This window comes from Melanerpes formicivorus, unplaced genomic scaffold (assembly GCF_026170545.1).
Source record: "Melanerpes formicivorus ecotype bairdi unplaced genomic scaffold, bMelFor1.0.p_v2 SCAF_21, whole genome shotgun sequence".
NCBI classification, from domain to species: Eukaryota; Metazoa; Chordata; class Aves; order Piciformes; family Picidae; genus Melanerpes; species Melanerpes formicivorus.
This window is the reverse complement of record NW_027142373.1, coordinates 10028865-10050440: the sequence shown is the minus strand read 5'-3', so window position 1 is coordinate 10050440 and position 21576 is coordinate 10028865. Positions and strand designations below refer to the sequence as shown.

Genomic DNA, 21576 nt, shown 5'->3' with positions numbered 1-21576 from the left:
CTGGGAACAGATGCTCTGGGGGATGTGCAATGATTGCCCCCATGGTAAACCAACACATTGCCCCATACTGACCATGGCAACTGAGATGGCCACAAGCAGCACCCATAGGGCTGGCAACCCAGACCCTGCAGAGCATGGGGCAAAGCCTGGACAGATTATGGAATAGAAGTTTGGTGTTTGCATAGCTAGGCTCAGATTGCTAATGCTGAGCACTGCCTACCAGCAGGAAGGTAACAAGACCTGTGATTGCGCTGAGCTTGCCAACAGAGGAACCATTTCCTCTTGGAGCACAGACTTAAATTCCAGTTAGGCTATATGGAAACAGAGGCTTTACTGCTGCTCTGATGGAAGGGGGAGGGAGATAAAACCTCTACCCTTATGGATCATGTTGAGTGTGTTGCAGTTCCCAAACAGGGTCAGCTAAAAGAGCCCTTGGGAAAGGGTTAAGAGGAGCTTGTGTCAATAGAAGGTTGTTTTTCTCACTCCACAACAAGGGATGCACTACAGTGCTCCACAGCAGGGAAGAATATTTGAGAGATGAGTCTTGCTCATTTCAGCAGGGCTGAGCAGTAGCAGTTACACAGAGGAGTGAAAGCTCACCTAAAGATACAGCACATTTTCTGTACTGCTTTGTGGATCCTGCAGCCAAGGGCTGCAGAAAGCAGCTTCACATCACTATGGACTGCAAGCATCATCAGTCTGCTACTGAAGGTCATCCCTTCCCTTGCAACATAGTTGCTTCTGGACAGGTACAGGAGAAGACTTCCCCACACCATCTGCTTCCACAGGGGTTGGTTTTGCTTGGGGCTTGGCTTCCTCTGCCAGCAGCTCTGTGAGGTGACCCAAGTCATTGTGCAGCCACTTGGATCAAACATAACATGGAACTGCAGCCTCTGGAGACCAAGCCCCTCTTTCAGGTGTGTCCGTGTGACCAGGGAGCAAAGTCCCATTGGCTTTCAGGACAAATACTGCAACCAGAACAAGAGCAAACAGTCTCAAGCTGTGCCAGGGGAGGTTTAGGCTGGATGTTAGGAAGCAATTCTTCATAGAGAGAGTGATTGGCCATTGGGATGTGCTGCCTGGGGAGGTGGTGGAGTCACCATCACTGGAGGTGTTTAGGAGGAGACTTGATGGGGTGCTTGGTGCCATGGCTTAGTTGATTAGATGGTGTTGGATGATGGGTTGGACTCGATGATCTTGAAGGTCTCTTCCAACCTGGTTTATTCTATTCTGTTCTAAAATCTTAAATATATGGACTCACATGCAGGAAGAAATCATAGAATCAATAAGGTTGGAAACGACCTCAGAGATCATCAAGTCCAATATCTTACCTAATACCTAACACCTCCTGACAACTAAACCATGCCTCCAAGTGCCACATCCAAGCCTTTTCTGAACACCTCCAGGGACAGGGACTCCACCACCTCCCTGGGCAGCACATCCCAATGGCCAATTACTCTTTCTGTGAAGAACTCTCTCCTCACCTCCAGAATAACTTCCCCTGGGGCAGCTTGAGACTGTGTCCTCTTGTTCTGGTGCTGGTTGCCTGGGAGTTCAGTGGGGTTCAGTGCTGTGAGATCAGGGGGAGCTGGAGTCTGCAATCCCTTTGCAGATCAGGCTGCAGGACACAAGATTGTGTGTGGGAAGGACTCACCCTACCTTCAGCCACTTTGCAGCCTCAGCCTGCAGAGACAACACGGCCACAGAGTCACACTTTCTACGTTTATTGCATGCAGAAGAATGACCCAACTGGAAACCACTCTGGCTCTCCCTCTTTCCTGGCCATAACCACGTTTAACCTACTGCCAGTGGAGCTCTCACAGTGAACTCCCCTCCCTTTTGCTGTCACAGCAGCACCTGAGGGACTGCAGGGCCCTCAGTGTGTCCTCACACGCTCATGCTGGCCTCCTGGCATGGCCAAGCTGCATTGGGAAGCAGAGATAGCTAAGAGAGAAAGTATGCAATCCTAAATGCTAGATGCTCCGTTCCTGTCATCCCTGCTGCCTCTGTGGGGAGAGGTCTTTTGGAGAGGTGAACTCCTGAAGGAACCAGATCCAGCACACCTCTGGAGCCACTCAGTGCCTGAACCGTGAGAACTTGGGGGAACGGCTGGCCAGGTGGTACCGCTGATACCCCTCTGACGTGGCCGGGAGCAGCAGGAGGCTGCTCGGTGAATCCTTCTGGCAGAGAGCCATGGCCTCCTTGTAGTTTATCTTCTCTTTAGTGATAGGGTCAATGAGATCTTTCTCGTAGTTGGACTCATCCTGGAGCCTGTTGGCAAGGTCAGCTGTTATCATCCCGGTCTGGGCGGCTTCCAGCACGGGGATGCGGCCAGTTTTCTTGGGGTCGATGAGCCCTCCGGTGAGATGCTGAACCTCCAAGTAGGGGAAAGCACTGTCCCTGGTCATCCAACCCTTCTGAACTGCTTCACCCACAGACAGCCTGCGCTTGGTCACAGGGTCCTCGATCCCCGTGAAAGCCTTCTGGGCATTGAGCAGTCTCTGCATGTAGGTCCTGTCGATCAGCCCCCTCTCGACCGCCTTATGGACTGACAATCGGTCCCGGGAAATGAGATCTATGATGCCCCCGGTGGCAGCTTGGGCTTCCAGGAGCTTCTGAGCAGTCACAGGATCGAGCAGCTTCTTGGCAACAGCGGTTTTGACGTTGTACCTGGTGTCAGTGCTGGTGTCATACACCCCGGCAATGGGGGATGTGTCATCACAGAAACACTTCTGTGAGGCTGAGGGGAAGAAGCTTTGGGTTTGGTGGGTGGTGGGTGATGAGGCCGGGGATTTGGAGATGATGGAGCCAATAGAGAGGGATGAGGGAGGCTTGCATTCCCCAGCCACCAGCAAGGCAAACTCAGAGATGGGAATCTTGCCATCCCTGTACAGCTGGTACTCCTCCTTTGTGATCCTCCTCAGCCTCAGTGCATCATCGATGGAGTACTGCTTCCCACTCTTCTTGTCAAGGAGAAGGGAGACTTCCCCGTTCGGGCCTAGGGTGGTGACTTCCTCCCAGTCACATTCCAGCTCTTGCAGCTGGATGTACTGGCCCCTGTCTATGATACCTCTCTTATAGGCCTCGTAAGGTGACATATCCTTCCCTGTCTCAGGGTCCAAGATAGAGATCTTGGTGGAGAGGTTTGTCTCTCTCATCTGGGTCTCATGATTGATTTCTTCCCGGTTGACTTTTGACCGGAGATCTCGAATGAACCTCTCCTTGTTGTAGATCTGGTCCTTCTCCCTAAGGATGTCTGCTTCCAGCAGGGCAAACTCCTGTTCCAGCTGCTTCTTCTTCTGCCTGTCATTCTCAGTCCGTTGGCTAAGCAGCTTGGACTCCTCCCGAAGGAAAAGGACTTTCTGCTGCTTCTGCCTCTCCAGGTCCCGCAGCTCACTCTCCAAGTTGGCTCTCTCCTGGATGGCCAAGTTCCTGGCTTTCTGCAGCTCCGTCTCTTCACGAGCCCACGTCCTCTTCATGCCTTCAGCTTTCTCAATCTTCTCCCTGAGCCGCCGTACCTCCTCCTCTGCCTTCTGCTTGGCTCCCCTCTCCCTGCTCAGCAGCTCCCAGATGCGTGCACGTTCGTTCTCCAGCGCTCTGTCCTTCTCCACCCGAATCACCTCCTTGTAGATGGTCTTCTCCTGGGATTTTGTTTTCTGCAGGACATCAACCTGCATCTGCAGGTTCTTGCACTCTCTCTGCAGGTTCAGCACCTCCATCTTCTCTCGGTCCAGTTCCACGCGCAGGTTGCTGGCAGACTGTTCCAGGACCGGATCCTTCTCCAGCTTCACCACTTCTTCCATGATGATTTTTTCTTGCACCGGGGCTGGGCTCTCCTCCAGCTCCTTGATTCGCAGCGTTATCTGCCTCATCTCCTTCTCCAGAGCAAGCCTCTTGCTTCGATCCTCCTGAAAGGTCAGCAGCTTCTCCTGCTCTTCCACCAGCGCACGAACCTGCTGCACCTCGCGTTCCAGGCGGCGCCGGTTGCTCACCTCCTCATCCAGGCTCCGGCTCAGCCTGTTGTGCTCCTCTCGGAGCTTCGGGTCCTTTTGAGTCACTATCACCTCTTGGACAACCACCTTCTCCTCTGGCTTTCGCCTCTCCAGCAGCATGTACTTGTTCTGCAGGTCATAGATCACGTCCTCCGCAGCTCTCCTCTTCTGGGCCATGATGCGCACCTCTTGGCGCAGGCGGTCGGCTTCTTTTTCCAGGAGGGGATCGTTCTCGTACCGAATGACTTCCTTGTTCACCAGCTTGGTTTCCACCTTGGATCTCTCCCTCTTCCATTCATCCCTTTCACCCTGCAGCCTAATGAGCTGCTCTTGGGTCCTGCCATTGGTGTTCACCAGTTCGTTGAGCTGCTCTTTCAGCCTGTCGATTTCCCTCAGGATCTCTGGACTCTTCTCATGTTTCACCACCTCCTCTATAACCTCCTTGAACTCCACCACCGGTTTCTGTGACCTGAGGACGTTGAGCTCTGCTAAGGCCTCTTCCACTTCGCTGTCAATCTTGGTCCTTTTCAGAGTGACCTCCTGCAGCTCCCTTTTCAGGTGTGCAATTTGCCGCTCTGTTTCGGGATCCACCAGGAAGATCTCATTGACCCTCTCCTTAACCTCCACCCTTGGTTTTTGCTTCCCTGCAATGCTGTACTGGCTCTGCAGCTCTCCCAGCTCTCCTGTAAGCGCCAAGTTTTTGCTCCTCTCTTCTTCAATCAGAGTTTTAAGCTTGGAAGACTCTTTCAGTAACTCTGGGTCCTGCTCCACCTGCTTCACCTCCTTGACAATAATTTTGGGTTCTGCCGTTTCGATCAACCTTTCCACCTCCTCGATCTTGTTCCTCACTTTCACTATGGCCTCCTCAGCAGACTTCCTCTTGAAGGATTCCTCATCGATTTGGAGCTGCAGGGTCCTGACTGACTTCAGCATCTCTGGGTTTTTCTCCAGCTTGATCAGCTCCTTCACCACCACTTTCTCTCGGATGTTGGGCTGCTTTCTCTCCAGCATGTGCAGCTCTCTCCTCTGCTGCTCGAGCTCAGAGGCAGCAGCCAAGCTTTCCTCCTGGAGACGCTTGATCTCCTGACGAAGACTGGCTGCTTGGCTCTCCAGGCTTGGATCTTTCTCAATCTTGGTGATCTCTTTGGTGAGGAGCTGGGCAGGAACAACTTTCTTCTCGCTCTCCATCTGGGCAAGCTTCCGGCTCATCGCTTCGATGTCTTCTTGCAGGCTCTGCCTCTTTTTGCCTTCCTCTTCGATCTGCTGTGCCATCCTAGACAGGTTGCTCTCCACCTGGGGGTCTCTGTAATACTCTATCACCTCCTTTTCTTCCACTCTTTCAATGGGCTTCTGAGTCTTCAACAATAGCAGCTTGTTTCTGTGTTCCTCCAGTTCCTCTTCAATCTTGGCCACTTTCCTCCTTTCCTCCTCTAGCTGTGACTTCAGGCCCTCAGACTCCCGGCTTGTGGTGGCTTTGTTTTCAGCCTGCTGGGTATGCTCACGAACAGCTTTGATGTCCTCATGCACTTCCTTCTGCAAGGGAAAAGATAAAATGAAATAAAAACCTGAAGTGGCAGGGAAACCAAATCACTCTGAGTCTGGAGCAGAGGGAAGGCATGGCAGGAGACAGAACTGCTACAGAATCCCCAGGGAGCCTCCAAACAAAGCTGTTTGGGAATGGCAAGTGAGGACACACTGCCACCATCTCAAGCAACTGACTTGCTGTGTCTTCCCTTTGTCATGGAAGTGCTGCAGCAGCCCACAAAAGTGCTTGGTGCTGCCTTGTTTTATCTGCAGCTGAGGGAGGGTCATTAGCCCAGTCCCCACTGTGCAGCAGATCTGTGCCACCCCAGCTCAAGCTCTTGTCCTCCCTGAGCACACTGAAAGTCATCCAGACCAGAGACCTTTCCTACAGCTGGATCAAGCCCTAGAAGTCCCATAGCTTTGAAGTGCTCCTGGGAGGTTGTAAGCAGCCACATCACAGACAAAGCTGGAATTGTCAGGCTGTGCAGGTTGATTAGACAGAGCTGAGGACAGTGCTTAAGTGCCCTCAACTGTTGGTTTTTCTTTTCCTAGAGTTGAGGGCCTGCAGAGGTGATCCAAGTCACAACCTAAGATGAGTGTCAGAGCAACTGTGATTACTCGTAGGCTTTTCCTCACAGGGGCTTCCATTCCTGTCCTCCTTCACACCTGCACAAGGAGTGAGTGAATCCCAGGCTGAGGAAATTGCTGACAGCTTTAGAAATATCCTTTCAGCCTCCAACCTAGAGTACCCCAACCAGGCCATGAGCTGTTAGCTGGTACCTTCTCAACAATCTTCTTGGCAAACTCCAGCCTGCTGAGCTGCTGTTTGTTTTCTGCTGCCAGCTCCATGTAGAGCTTGGTGACATCATTTTCCTGAAAGAGAAAAACAGCAGTGAGAGCCTTGTCCCTCTCACCCTGGCACAGCTCTCTTGGACAGCACAGTCTCCCCACCTCTCTCTTCACCTGGATTCACTATTCCATGGACTAGTGTCTCCCCACCTCTCTCTTCACCTGGATTCACTATTCCATGAACTAGTGCCTTCACATCTGACTTTCTATAGCAACACAGAGTCTAAGGACTCATGTAGGACTTCCTGACCCTTTTATTTGAATGCCTCTTAGATGCCTGCTACCCTACACAGGGTCCAGACTTCCAAATTCCCCTGGGGCCACAGATGGATGGCAGCTGGCAAACAGCCCAAGGTGATGCAGGAGAACTGGGGTGTAACGGGGAAGACCACTGAGGAGCTCTGGCTCACTCCTGTCCCTGCACACACATCCTGCAAGTTTTCTCTTAGAATCATAGAATCAATAAGGGTGGAAAAGACCTCAGAGAGCATCAAGTCCAACCTGTCACTCAACACCTCCTGACTACTAAACCATAGCACCAAGTGCCACATCCAATCCCTTTTTGAACACCTTCAGGGATGGTGACTCCACCACCACCTCCACCACCTCCCATTCCAATGGCCAACAACTCTTTCTGTGACACACAATATGGCAAGGAGACATCATCAGCAATCTCCACCAAAGGTGCCACACACATCCCTAATGCTGGGCCTCATGTGCTGCTTTGTCCCCTAGACAAAGAGATCCCTGATGACATCTGTCCTTGGGATTAGGACCATGAGCAGTGGTGGCTGCAAGAGTGGACTAAGGCCTTGTAGGGGATGTGGGGCTTGGGTAAGCAGCTGGATAATGGTTTCCATGCCTTTAGCTAAACATCTTACCTGAGCCTGGATGCTTTCTTGTAGGGGGGTCACACGCAGCCTCTTTGCAGCAGAGTCAGTCAGGGTAGGGTCCAGAGAAGAGCTGTACTTGCCTGCCTCGAGTTCATAGTCCTGTTCAGAGCAGAAACAGAAGAATCAGCTGGGATCTCCTGGGTGAGATGCTAAGGGAGTTCTACATGGGGGGACCCAACCTTACATTGAGGGTGGACTGCAAGCTCCGGGACAGTCTGACCACTGCATCCTTCTCAGGCTCCTTGCTTTTGATCTCCTCCACCAGCCTCTGCAGGAAACACACAGGATGTTAGGGACAGGTTGAAATACAGCAACCCAGTGATACTCTTGGACTGTAGCTCCCCCTCACACTGGAGGGAATGGTGAGAACAGAATATTTAGGAAGAGTCTCTGGGACTTTAGAGGTTCTCAGCAGCACTCTCACTTGGCCAGGACCTGCCACACTGATTTATTGTGTCCAGCTTTGGGCTCCCCAGTTCAAGAGGGACAGGGTCCAACAGAGGGCTATGAGGATGACTGAGGGACAGCAGCACTGCTCTGAGAATGAGAGCCCTGGGGTTTTTTAGTCTGGAGAAGATAAAACTGAGAGAGGATTTAATAAATGTTTACAACTATCTGAGGGCTGGGGGTCAGGAGGGAGGGGCCAGGCTCTGCACACTTGAACCCTGTGATAGGAAAAGGGGCAATGGATATAAACTCCAGCACAGGAGGTTCCACCTCAACATGAGGAGGAACTTCTTCACTGTGAGGGCCACAGAGCACTGGAACAGGCTCCCCAGAGGGGTTGTGGAGTCTCCTTCTCTGGAGACTTTCAAGCCCCATCTGGATGTGTTTCTGAGCAACCTGTGCTGGATTCTGTGGTCCTGCTCTGGCAGGGGTATTGGATAGTCTTTGGAGGTCCCTTCCAACCCCCATGAGCCTGTGATCATGGATGAGATAAATACCAGCCAACACAGAGACCTCCCCATCTCATCATCTCAGCTAGTCAAGTTAGTATCTGCTCAAGGAGAGAAAGATGCAACATCTCAGCCCCAGGTGCAATCTTTCAGGACCTGGGTGTGCCCTCCCCATGAAGAGGCTGTCAGCCTGGGGGTGGCTAGCACAGGTGAGGACCTTTGCCCTGTAGATGAATGCAGTGGGGCAAGATGCATCATCTGTGGGCTGCGATCCGCCGTGTCCTTGTTCCAGTTCATTCCCTGTGATGGGTGGAGCACCCAGCTGGGAGCTGGTTGGCCCTACTTTGCAAGCTGTTCACAAGCAAATTCCCCCATCCCTGTGACGCTGCAGGTTATGACCCCTTGCCCTGGAACACACCTTCTGTGCCTGCAGCTTGTAGTTGATCTGGCTTGGCCCGTCGGTGGTCTTCACTTGGTGCTTGGGTAGGTTGTTCATCCAAAACATCAGGTTCTCGTTGGAGTTTTGGAACTGCTGGTAGGTGAGGCTGATATTTCTGAGAGTCTTCTCTCTGCACAGCACAAAGGTGAACAGGAACATTAAGGGGAAGGGCAAAGATTCACAGCCAGGTTCCTAAAAAGGTGGTGAGAATGGCACCACAACGAGCGCCAAGATGAGAAGCACAAGCGGGTGACAGCTGGTCCCTGAGGAGGGACCACAAGCCTGTGCACATCAGGTTTGCTACTCCAGCATGAGCACAACTTGAAAGAGGAGGAAGAAGGCAGGCAACCAACAGCAATGCCTGTGAGAGGTGCTAAGCACCAGGGTGCCCCTGGGCAGAGCCACTGGGGCAGGCAGAGGCTCTCTATCAGGAAGCTCAAAGCCTGTGCTCTGCCTAGGGTGGTGGCAGCTACACAGCAGGACAGCCCTGATCCTTGGTGTGGCAGAAGAGTGGCCAGGATCAGGGTCTTGCAATGAAGACCACACTGCTGGGCCTGGAATGCTGGTCCAGGTTAGTCAAGGGGAGTAGAGATGGTGCCACCCTCACCGCTGATCCAGCTGGTCTGCCACAGCGTGGGTAGCGGTCGTTGAGGAGCTGCACCTCCCGCTTCTGCCGGGGCAGGTCGGGGCAGTACTCCTGGAAGTTGTTCTGCACAGCACTGCAGCTGTGCTCAGCATCCTTCAGCCCCCGGTTCAGCTTCAGCACGCAGTCCTCCTGGGCCACCAGGTCCCGCTTCATCTTCTGCAGGGGCAAAAGGACACCTCCAGGAGCGCCCTGCTCCAGGCACCAACCAGAAACCCCCTCCTCCACACAGCAGTGCAGTGCCTAGGTGGAAGAGATGGAGCAGTAAAGAAGGTGGGAAGCAAGGTGGGTGGGACGGTGCATGGAGCACAAGGGAGAAGTTGTGGGTGAAGGCAAAAAAGGGTCACTGTGAGTGCTATGATGGGGCAGGGAGGTTGGGAGCAGGAAAGCAGAGAGGTGGGTGTGAGGCAGAGCAGCAGAGGCAAGGGGTGCATCATGTTTTTAGGGACCCCAAAGGTATGCTGAGAGGGACAGAGTTTTCTGCTAGCCAGTGAGTGCAGGTCAACCTGCAACACCAACATAAAGCTTTCAAGGAACAAGTCCTTAGGAATCCTTCCTCACTGGCCCCTGGGGCTGCTCACATGAGTGAAGTCCAGCTCTCCCCACCATTGCTGCCTGAGCTCAGAGACCTCCCCTCCCAAAGAGCCTGATGTGGCCCTACCTGCAGGTCGTTGGCCCGATCCTGCAGAGCGTTGGGGGATGCAGGGATGATGCTGTCCTGAGCCAGCTTGGCCTCAAACGTGCTGACAATCTTGTCTGTGTTCTCAATCTGAGTCTCCAAGTTCAGGGCAGCCTTAGCCCTGGGGAAGGGAAAAATGACAGGACAAGGTTAGCTCTGGGACACCCCATTCTTCTCCCCTTCCCTCTGATTTTGCATGTTTAAGCTCGTTTAACATCAGAGAACAAGCATTGTGCACTCACAACCCTACCATGCTGCCCCAGAAGTCAGATGTTGCATTTCACCACACAGGGCAGCACTGGCACACACACCACTGTGGTGGACTTCCCACAGTGGGGGGATTTGACCATGGATTAGAACAGAACAGAATAGGTTGGAAGAGACCTTGGAGATCAAGTCCAATCTATCATCCAACACTATCTGATCAACTAAACCATGGCACCAACCACCTCATCCAGTCTCTTCCTAAACACTTCCAGTGTTGGTGACTCCACCACCTCCCTGGGCAGCACATTCCAATGGCAATCACTCTCTCTATGAAGAACTTCTTCCTAACATCCATCCTAAACCTCCCCTGGCACAGCTTGAGACTGTGTCCTCTTGTTCTGGTGCTGCTTGCCTGGGAGAAGAGACCAACCCCCACCTGGCTACAACCTGTATGTAATGTACATGTCCAGGGAAGGGCAACATAGCTGGGGAGGGGCCTGGAGCACAGCTCTGTGAGGAGAGGCTGAGGGAGCTGGGGTTGCTTAGCCTGGAGAAGAGGAGGCTCAGGGGAGACCTTCTTGCTCTCTCTAACTCCCTGAAGGGAGGTTGTAGCCAGGTGGGGGTTGGTCTCTTCTCCCAGGCAACCAGCACCAGAACAAGAGGACACAGTCTCAAGCTGTGCCAAGGGAAGTTTAGGTTCAAAATGAGGAGAAAGTTCTTCACAGAAAGAGTAATTGGCCATTGGGATGTGCTGCCCAGGGAGGTGGTGGAGTCACTGTCCCTGGAGGTGTTCAAAAAAGGCTTGGATGTGGCACTAGCAGCCATGGTTTAGTTGTCAGGAGGTGTTAGGTATTAGGTAAGAGGTTGGACTTGATGATCTCTGAGGTCCTTTCCAGCCTGGTTGATTCTATGATCCTGTGTTGATACCTCTGTGTAAGGACTTCCCTCCCTCATCCCCACCCAGACCTTGCCCTCCCCACTCACTTCTCATTGTACAGGCTGGAGAGCATATTGACATCGTTGTATTTACTCCTGAGGGCATTCAAAGTGACAGGCAGCTGGGAAGCAGAGGTGCTGCTGGGTTTCTTGGACAGGTAGGTCTCACACTCCTTCTGCAAGGTATCCTTGGCTGCCCCCAGGTTCTCAAGTTTCTTTGTTGTTTCCTGGCACAGCAGAGAGCAGAGTCACCCAACACAGCCACAGCAGTGCCAGATTGTTGCTGTGGGGCTCAGGGTGTGGTGGCTCACTCACAGGGATCTGCTCCTTGAGGCACAGCCCCATCTGGACTGGGGCTGTCTGGCAATGGCAGGGTGTGGGAAAGACATCCCACCAGGCAGAGATGGAAGAAACCTCCTTGCCTGAGTCTATCCTCCTGGATAAGTACCCACAAATGAGGATGCAGCAAGGTGAACTACTCTGGATCCAGCTCTAATGCCTGAGGATAGGGGAGGGCACCAGGGCACTGCCTCTCCTCCCGCCCCCATTCACATCTACCAGTCTGTACTCCTCATCAGGGGAGCCAAAACTGGTCCTTGGATTAATTCCCTCTATCCCATAGCCTTTTATGTCACAGACTTGAGTCTGAGAGGTGACAGCATCCCCCACAACAAGGCTGAGGACCCCCCAGGAGTGGTCCACAGCTCTAAAAGGAGTGGATCATCTTGCTGCAGAGCTCAGCCAAGGGAAGGGGCTGTGCTTCTCAAGAGTTTGGCTTGACCTGTCCCATTTAAAGGACTCAAGCCAGCCTGAAACCCTTGCAACTGAAACATGGTTTCCTCCTTTGAGGCTGTCATCTCCTGTGGAATTCATGCATCAGTTCTCTTTTGGGCCAAGGGCACAGCTCTACCAAACTCCTCCTGCTGCGACCTGCCCGCAGCACTCACCTGCTGCTGTTTGATCCTCCTGGCAAGGTCATCTGTGGGGTCATTGTAGTTCACTGGAGACCTCACTCGGGTCAGGATCTCCTTCTCCACGTGGATCAGGTCCTTGCCAACATGATCCAGGCTACTAAGAAGCTGGTCAGCTTGTGGATCATCCTGGACTGCAGGGGGGCTCTTGGGCAAAGCTGCAGTGAGACACAGCCTGGATTAGTCCTCATTGCTCAGCTGTCAGCCCAGCCTTGGGCCATGGCCCTTTCCCCAAGCTCTCCCACACATGGTCCCTAAAGCTCCAGCTCCCTCTCATGACAGCCCTGCTGCAAAGCTCTGCCCTCTGTGCTTTGCCAGCTCTGAAGGACACAGGCTTCTCCTGACCATGGGGGTCTGGTGCAACCAGAAACAATTCAGTTCTCATTTCTAACCCACTTGGCTGTGCCTACCCATGGCAAAGGCTTAGGAAAATGGGTCTAGCTCTGCCCTGGTCAGCCAGAGCTCAAGTCCAAAGGAGGGACAAACAGGTCCTGCCATGCAGACACATCCCTGCTCAGCTTTCCTGGGAGCTTTTGAAGTACAGCTGTGGGGGTAACACAGCTAGCCAGGGGCTGGGATTTACCCATGGCTGCCTGCTTATTCCACAGCCCCCAGCTAGGGAAGAGACTGTGAGAGATCCAGATCCCAAGGAAGATTTAATTAAAGCTTCTGGGCAGGCACATCCCCCTACAACCACTGATGGAGCTGGAGGTCAATCTCAGCAGTCTGAGAGAGGCTGCAGAGAGTTTAAACTAATTGCCTGAGATTTAGACTAGATGTAAGAAAGAAATGATTCACTAGAAGGGTAGTGAGGCACTGGCCCAGGCTGCCCAGAGAGGTGGTAGATGCTCCATTCCTGTAAACATTCCAGGTCAGGTTGCACAAGGCTCTGAGCAACCTGATCTAGTTGAAGATGTCCCTGCTTTCTGCAGGGGCTTGGGCTGGAGGAGCTTTCAAGGTCCCTTCCAATCCATCCTGTAATACTGTGACCAGGTGGTGAGTCCTGAGCAGCAGCAGGAGTCAGGTTATCCCCTCTGCTCATTTCCCTAGAGCAGGAGGCACCCTCACACCGACCCCCAGGGAGAAGAGAAGAGAGAAGAGAAGAGAGAAGAGAAGAGAGTAGAGAAGAGAGAAGAGAGAAGAGAGTAGAGAGACGGAGAGTAGAGAGAAGAGAATAGAGAGAAGAGAGTAGAGAGAAGAGAGTAGAGAGAAGAGAGTAGAGAGAAGAGAGTAGAGAGAAGAGAGTAGAGAGAAGAGAGTAGAGAGAAGAGAGTAGAGGAGAAGAGTAGAGAGAAGAGTAGAGAGAAGAGTAGAGAGAAGAGTAGAGAGAAGAGTAGAGAGAAGAGTAGAGAGAAGAGTAGAGAGAAGAGTAGAGAGAAGCGTAGAGAGAAGAGAAGAGAAGAGAGAAGAGAAGAGAGAAGAGAAGAGAGAAGAGAAGAGAGAAGAGAAGAGAGAAGAGAAGAGAGAAGAGAAGAGAGAAGAGAAGAGAGAAGAGAAGAGAGAAGAGAAGAGAGAAGAGAAGAGAGAAGAGAAGAGAGAAGAGAAGAGAGAAGAGAAGAGAGAAGAGAAGAGAGAAGAGAAGAGAGAAGAGAGAAGAGAAGAGAGAAGAGAAGAGAGAAAGAAGAGAGAAGAGAAGAGAGAGTAGAGAAGAGAAGAGAGAGAAGAGAGAAGAGAAGAGAGAAGAGAGAAGAGAAGAGAGAAGAGAGAAGAGAGAAGAGAGAAGAGAGAAGAGAGAAGGAGAGAAGAGAGAAGAGAAGAGAAGAGAAGAGAAGAGAAGAGAAGAGAAGAGAAGAGAAGAGAAGAGAAGAGAAGAGAAGAGAAGAGAAGAGAAGAGAAGAGAAGAGAAGAATAAACAGACCAGACCAGGTTGGAAGAGACCTTCAAGATCATCGAGTCCAACCCATCACCCAACACCACCTAATCAACTAAACCATGCAACCAAGCACCCCACCAAGTCTCTTCCTAAACACCTCCAGTGATGGTGACTCCACCACCTCCCTGGGCAGCACATTCCAATGGTCAATCACTCTCTCTATGAAGAGTTTCTTCCTAACATCCAGCCTGAACCTCCCCTGGCACATCTTGAGACTGTGTCCTCTTGTTCTGGTGCTGGGAGAAGAGACCAAGTCCCCACCTGTCTACAACCTCCCTTCAGGTGGTGTGCTCTGCTTCCAGCCAGGGCTGGGAGCTCTGAAAGGAGTTGGCAAGCACTTGCTGTGGAGAGAGCTTGACTAAGCAGCTGACTTACCTTGCTGGCTGGGCTGGACCTGCTCCTTGTGGCTGTGTCTCAGGGTTGCTCTGCACTGCTGCTCGCTTCTGCTTCACCGTGTTCAGCTCCCCTTCCAGCCTGTGAGCAGAGAGGAGCAGTACAGGAAGGAGCTGCAGTGAGCCAATGTCCCCAGAGGCAGGGGCAGGCGTCCCCCAGAGGCAGGGGCAGGCGTCCCCCAGAGGCAGGGGCAGGCGTCCCCCAGAGGCAGGGGCAGCTGTCCCCAGAGGCAGGGGCAGCTGTCCCCCAGAGGCAGGGGCAGGTGTCCCCAGAGGCAGGGGCAGGTGTCCCCCCAGAGGCAGGGGCAGCTGTCCCCCAGAGGCAGGGGCAGCTGTCCCCAGAGGCAGAGGCAGGCTGGGAGCCTGAAGCCTTTTGTAACTCAGAGCTGTCCCTTAGGAAAGGGGGAGAGCAGTGGGTGGTTTGAGCAGCTGGTTTCTCCCAATGGAAGCAGTGTTTCCAACCCTCAGCAGAAGCTATCAGAGCTGGGAAGGTGCTTCCAGTCCCTGCAGTGCTCTGCAAGTGTCACAGGAAATGATTTCAAGCAGCTGCTGCTGTGGCTGCTGCACTAGAAACCAAATCTCACGTGGAAGGAGCAGGGATCAGCCAAATCATCTCTGATGGAACCAAGGGGATGGAGCCTTTGAAGGACCAGCCTAGCTCACATCCCTACCCTGGACTGCTCCAGCCAAACACTGTGCTCTGAAGACAGCAAGCCCCAGTCCCTCTGGCCACCATCCAGTCCCTCTGCAGGGCCAGGACATAGCCCCATGCAGAGGAACTGAAGGGTGCAGCAAGCTGGGATATCAAACAAAGATCAATATTTTGGGTGTAGGAAGGGAAACAAACACTGGGGACTGAAACAAGCTGTCAGCTGTGGCCTGAAAAGGGTGAGAGCTTTCCAGGCAATGCCTCCAGTGCTCTTCTCCAGGAGGATGAGGGTGATGGAACAGGCTGCAGGGAGGTGGTGGAGATCCCCTCCCTGGAGACATTCAAGGTCAGGCCTGATGGGACTCTAAGCAGCCTGATCTAGTTGGGGATGTCCCTGCTCACTGCTAGGGGGCTGCACTAGATGGCCTTTGAAGGTCCCTTCCAGCCATTCTGGGACCATTCTGTGTTCCAAATGTTTTCCTTTCCATTTTACCACACACTCATAGTATCATAGTATCATTCAGGGTTGGAAGGGACCACAAGGATCATCCAGTTCCAACCCCCCTGCCATGGGCAGGGACACCCCACACTAGATCAGCCTGGCCAGAGCCTCATCCAGCCTGGGCTTAAACACCTCCAGGGACGGGGCCTCAACCACCTCCCTGGACAACCCATTCCAGGGCTTCACCACTCTCATGGGGAAGAACTTCCTCCTCCCCTCCAGCCTGAATCTCCCCACCTCCAGCTTCATTCCATTCCCCCTAGTCCTATCACTCCCTGAGATCCTGAGCAGTCCCTCCCCAGCCTTCCTGTAGCCCCCTTCAGATACTGGAAGGCCACAATGAGGTCACCTCAGAGCCTTCTCTTCTGCAGACTGAACAGCCCCAACTCCTTCAGTCTGTCCTCATAGGAGAGGTGCTCCAGCCCTCTGCTCATCCTCCTGGCCCTTCTCTGGACACCTTCCAGCACCTCCACATCCCTCTTGTAATAGGGGCTCCAGAACTGGACACAGTACTCCAGGTGGGGTCTCACCAGGGCTGAGTAGAGGGGGAGGATCACCTCCCTTGCCCTGCTGGCCACACTTCTCCTGATGCAGCCCAGGATCTGATTGGCTTTCCGGGCTGCAAGTGCACACTGAGAGCTCATGTTGAGCTTTTTGTCCACCAGCACCCCCAAGTCTCTCTCCTCAGGGCTGCTTTCCAGCCAGTCACTGCCCAGCCTGGATTTGTGCCTGGGATTGCCTCGACCCAGATGCAGGACCCTGCACTTGCTCTTATTGAACTTCATGAGGTTGGCTTGTGCCCACCTCTCCAGCCTGTCCAGGTCCCTCTGGATGGCCTCCCTTCCCTCCAGCGTGTCTGCTGCACCACACAGCTTGGTGTCATCAGCAAACTTGCTGAGGGTGCACTCAATGCCACAAATCCCACAATGCCACTCAAATCCCAGAAATCCAAAGGACTCAGTAACCTGGGATGTGTGAAGAGGGTTTTGCTCTCAGGAGGAACCACACAATGAAGTTATCACCCCTGCATGACTGGGGATCTGGGTGCCCCCTGTGGGTATGCCCAGCTGGCTGCAGGTCTGGGCTGTGGCCTTTCCACAGCACTCAGCGGCACCGACTGATCCCAGCTCCAAAAAGGGAATGCCAAAGGGAATGCCAAAGCTCCCTGCACTGCCAACCCCATCCTGTGGGAACCACACAGGCTGCAGGAGCACCAGGCAGTGGAACACATGGTGGTGCAAGGAACAGCTCTTAATCTCCAGCTGGGGGCTGCTCGAGAGGAGATCCCACAGATAACTCCGTCCTGTTTGGCGAGTCCCAAGCTCCAGACTGATTCTGCAATGAATTTAGTCAAACCTATGCAAGTCACATGTTTGGGTGAAGAAATCAGCCTTGCCTGCCAGAAAACTCTTTGACAGTGAGGTTCATGGAGGGTGCAGGGCTGTTGAGGAGTGGCAGGAGCCTGAATGAGATACTTGGGTGCAGGAAACAAGCCCTCTCCAGGAGGGACACTCCAGAGGGCTGCTCCCAGCTGCTCTTGCACAGAGTCACAGAATCAACCAGGTTGGAAAAGACCTCAGAGGTCATCAAGTCCAACCTCTTACCTAATACCTAACACCTCCTGACAGCTAAACCATGGCTGCTAGTGCCACCTCCAAGTCTTTTTTGAACACCTCCAGGGACAGGGACTCCACCACCACCCTGGGCAGCACATCCCAATGGCCAATTACTCTTTCTGTGAAGAGCTTTCTCCTCAGCTCGAGCCTAAACTTCCCCTGGCACAGCTTGAGACTGTGTCCTCTTGTTCTGGTGCTGGTTGCCTGGGAGAAGAGACCAACCCCCAGCTGTCTACAGCCCCCTTTCAGGTCTGCAGCTGAGGCAGTCAGGCTGCCTCTGACCCAAGAGCATCTGTCTGGGCTGAGCTCTCCACTGCAGACTCACCTGTTGACCTTGTCTATGGACTCAGGGTCGGGTGGAGGGATGGAGAAGCAGGCAGAAGGTGCTTCCTGGACCACACCAGCGCTGCTCTGCACCACCCACATCTCTGGGTTGCTGTTGTCCTTCAGAGTGTACTTGTCACCTCTGGTCAGCTGCACCTGGCACACAGACACAGACCCCAGTCACGGGCTTGGCTTCCCGACACTGGAGCCGCTCCTCCCACCACGGAGCCAAGATCTGGAGCAGCCAGAGAAGAATCCAGCTGTCTGCCTCATCTGAGGGCACTGCTAGCCAAGCCCTCACCTCCCCAGCATCCCAGTCACAGAGGGTGTCCAGGGTGAGGCTCTGGGGGGGCCGTGTCCTGCGCAGTTTCAGGGGGCTGATGTCTTTGCTCCTCCTCTTCAGGTCGGCGATGCTCTTCTCTGCCTGCTTCACTGCCTTCTCCTCATTCTAGACAAAGCAGGGGAGACAGTGGTCATGACCAGGCTTGGATGGCAAGGCAGGGGGTGACCACGCTGCAGTGGGTGTGCTGGGGCTGGTTCTCCCTCCTTGTGTGATCACTGCTTGGTTTCCTTCGCTCCCAGCAGATCTGCCCTTGAAGGCACAGCCTGAGTTTGCCCAGGGAGGTCCCATCCTGTCATACTAAAACCCCCTGGAGAAGGTTTTCTTCTCAGCAGAGGAAGAGACACCTGCCAAGAGGTGGCTGCACTGCAGTGTGAGGAGACACTGAGATCTCAGCACCTCTTGGGAGCTAAATGTGTTGCATGCCTGTGAAGATACCACATCTCCTCCCTCTCCCCTGGGCAAAAGTTCCTTCCCTACCTGCACCTCAGCCCTGAGGTCAGAGTTTTCATTCCTTCCCTTGCCTTTGGCTCATGAGAGTGCTGAGGAGATGGGAGGACCTTTCCCCACTGCTTGGATGCCAGCAGCTCATGCTGTCTGTGGGCCCTCTAATCCAAGTTTCTCACGTTTAGGGCAAGGCACAGCTCCTCCCCATGCCTCTCCTTTACTCCAATGGTGATCTGGGGCCTGGCTGTGTGTCATTGATGGAGACAAGTGTCTTCCAGGGGTCACTGACCTGCAATGTGGACCTTCTGGGGCTACAGGAACTCAGTGTGCAGAGCACAGTATTGCCAAGGACTTCTCCTTCCCTATCCCAGAGCTGGGATGAGCTGTCCCAGGAGAGTTATTTACCCATCTCTTCCCCACTGTTATCTCCTGGGGAGGTTGCAGTGTTTGGCCTGCCCTGGCTAGCATCACCAGCCCTGATGACCTCACCTCCAGCTGAAGCAGCAGATCTGACACCACACCAGGGCTGCCTTTATTGAACTTGCTGTATTTGGTGTCCAGGTCAGTGTTCATCTTCTTGAGGGAGTGGCTCACAGCCTCAGCATCATCCTGGAACTGGAGGTGGGGGCAGGAAATCAGGGATGAGAGGACATTATTGTCTCCAAGTCCAGTGGGGCCTCCCAGTTCCCAGCATCTCTCCCACAACCTGCCTGGGGCACACAAGACCCTACAGACCATCCTCAGAGGGTGCTTGGACAAGGACCCTCCATCACCTGAGCCACAGGCAAATGATCCCAATCAAGAGACAAGCCCCAGGTAATGACTATGTTTTGAGGGGGTGTTTCCCCAAAACCCCCTCACTAGGTGCAAGCAAAGGATCTCCCATCCTCACCCCAGCCTTGACCTTGCAGCCACGTGGACCATGCTCTCCTCATTGCTTCTTACCTTCTTATAGCTCTCCACACTTTTCAGCTGACTCTCCTGGCAAATGCAGAGGTTGAGGAAATTCTGCCACTCATTCTTCAAGGCCTCCTGGTGAGCCTGTGGTGGGACAGAGCATGACTCAGTGGGCTCCAGCTATCTCCCCCACCACCAGCCTTCCTCTCCCCAGAAGTCCCAGAGATCAGAGGAAGAGGGAAGATTGCTGCTGGGCAGAGACAAAGCTATGCCCAGGGACTGCCTGATGCTGAGCCTGAGCAAGGGCACTGCTTGGCAAGGACCTGGCTCACCCAGAGCAGCCACCATTGCTCAAGGGGTCTCAGTTTCAGTGGTGCTGGTGGCTGAAAGCCCACCTCAGCTTGCCACTGTGTGCATGGGCTTGGAAACACAGCCTTGGAGGTTGGGAGGTGGCTTCACTGGGGAGAGGTTCTAGCCAGGTCACAGCTGGAGTCTCACAGCAGCATGACTGCAGCTGCTCATGTCTGAGCACCAGAGCAGGAGCTGGTCCCAGCACACAGATGTCAGCCACTCTCTCCTGGGTGTTTCTGAAGGGCAGAACACCCTGCACTGCTCTCAGCCTCCCCAAAGGGCTGGAGCAGGCAGAGAGATGCTGCAGCAGAGTGGCTGCAGTGCAGAAGGGAAGATTGACACAGCAGCTCTGCAGAAGAGGTGATGAGGTCTCTACCAACCCAGCTCCTGACTCCTGATGCACAGAGACATCCTCTTTCCTTTACAGGGCTTGGGAGGAGACCTCTTTCCCTACCTGGATGGGTTTGACAGCTGGGTGCTTCAGCTCAATCATCCTATCCCCATCGTCCTGAAGATGGTTCACAAACTCCTCCTGGCTGAGCAGCTCATTGGACTTGAAATCCTGAGGGGGGAAGAGAACTTTCACGACCTTGGGGAGCACAGAGTGGTATCCTGGGGCACCAAACCCTATGGAGCAGAGAAAAGGCTCCCAAAACAGAGACACCTCTGTTTGGTTGCTTGTTTTTTAACAAAGAAGGGGCCAGGCAAAGGTGAAACAAATGAGCCAGGCTCGGCCCTCGGGAGGCAGCAGGGCACTCATTCACAGAGCATTTGCCTAAGCAATTAGCTCTCTCCTCTTCCTGCACGTAGCAGTCACTGGGTGTTCTACTTTGGATCTTGAGGCTGAGAGGACACTGAGCCCTTCCCTCCCCTCTGACCACTGACAGCCTCACCAGCAGCTCTCTCACGTCTGATCCCATGTGCCAGCTCTGGGGACAGGAGGGGACAGAGCACCTCCTCCTCAAGTCCGCTGTGGACCCAGAGCGTCTCTTCCACCCCTGTTTCTGTGCCCAGCACTGCTGGGCTGCCCTGGGAAAGCAGCAGGCTCGGGGCTGGGGGTGGATGCCCAGGAGGCTGGGGTCCAGCCTGCAAAGCTGACAGCCTGGGCTTGGGCAGGCTGTGGTGGCCAGGCCACGCCGCCGCCCCCAGGGGCTCACCTCGTACTCGCGGCGCACGCTCTGGACGTCCACCATCTGGTCACTCCAGTCCTGCTTCAGGATCCTGGTCTGCTGCTCTGTCAGGTAGCCCAGCTCCTTGCTGCAGCCCTGGAGGTGGTGGTACAGGCTGCCCAGGCTCTGCCCACGCCAGATGGAGGCTTTCTGTCCATGCACACAGAGAGAGGCAGCATCGGTGCCAGGTCCTTGTCAAGCAGTGTCCTCCTCCCCAGGACCCAGCTCGCGCTGCAGGAGATTCCCAGAGACCTCGGTGAGACACCTTGCTGTTATCTGATGGGGCTGCTGTTCCCTCTTGCCTCCTTCACAGACAGGATAAGTTTGTCCAACCAGACTCTCAGGTGTGGGCTGGTGCCTGGGGCAGGCTGAGAGCGAGCCCAGCTCTGCTCCACTCCCCATAAATGCCATCCCTCAGCTTTAACCTCTACAAGCTAAACCCAGCACCTTCTTCCTGGCCACAACCTTGGCTCCAGCTGCTTGTTTCCTCTCTGCAGCCCTTGCTAGGGATCAGGGCAAGCCTCAACCTTTGCAATCCCAGCTTGGGACAGTGTGGGCTGGGACAGGGTTTCTGCTGCCACATCCGTAAGCCTGAGCTGATGGACACCTGCAGCTCCAGATCAATGATCCACGAAGAGGAGACCCAGATCTTACCCACAGCACTGCCCTGAGGGCAGCCAGCATGCCCCACATTTACACCCATCCCAAGGTGGGGAGGAAATGGGGAAAGAAGATAAGGGACATGACTTCACTGTGCAAGACCAGAGGTAGCTCCTGCCCTGAGCTGGGCATTCCCTGCCCATCAGGGCTGGTGTTACTCTGCTGCATGACCCCACCTGCCCAGAAAACCACCAAGAACTTACCAGCAAGTCCTTGTACTGGCTTTTTAAATCTGCCACATCCTGGATTACAACATGGCCAAGATCAAAGAGAGAGAGAGAGAGAGAGAAAAAAACAGAGAGAGAAAAATGCTGTTACCAAAACAGG

The 21576-nt window shown here is 53.9% G+C and overlaps 1 protein-coding gene across 1 annotated transcript in view; it reads right to left on the bottom strand.

Moving 5' to 3' along the window:
• Window positions 1-1708: 1708 nt before the first annotated feature.
• Window positions 1709-21576, bottom strand: part of EVPL (envoplakin) — a 29738-nt gene continuing 9870 nt past the window's right edge. Inside the window, 19 exon segments of the mRNA XM_068151486.1 lie at window positions 1709-5525; window positions 6297-6389; window positions 7247-7357; window positions 7443-7526; window positions 8573-8723; window positions 9201-9229; window positions 9231-9395; window positions 9898-10036; window positions 11107-11285; window positions 12006-12187; window positions 14278-14320; window positions 14322-14376; window positions 17387-17541; window positions 17687-17833; window positions 18662-18787; window positions 19118-19213; window positions 19875-19982; window positions 20578-20739; window positions 21453-21491. Of these exon segments, the coding sequence (XP_068007587.1) occupies window positions 2076-5525; window positions 6297-6389; window positions 7247-7357; window positions 7443-7526; window positions 8573-8723; window positions 9201-9229; window positions 9231-9395; window positions 9898-10036; window positions 11107-11285; window positions 12006-12187; window positions 14278-14320; window positions 14322-14376; window positions 17387-17541; window positions 17687-17833; window positions 18662-18787; window positions 19118-19213; window positions 19875-19982; window positions 20578-20739; window positions 21453-21491 (5514 nt within the window). The 3' untranslated portion in view covers window positions 1709-2075.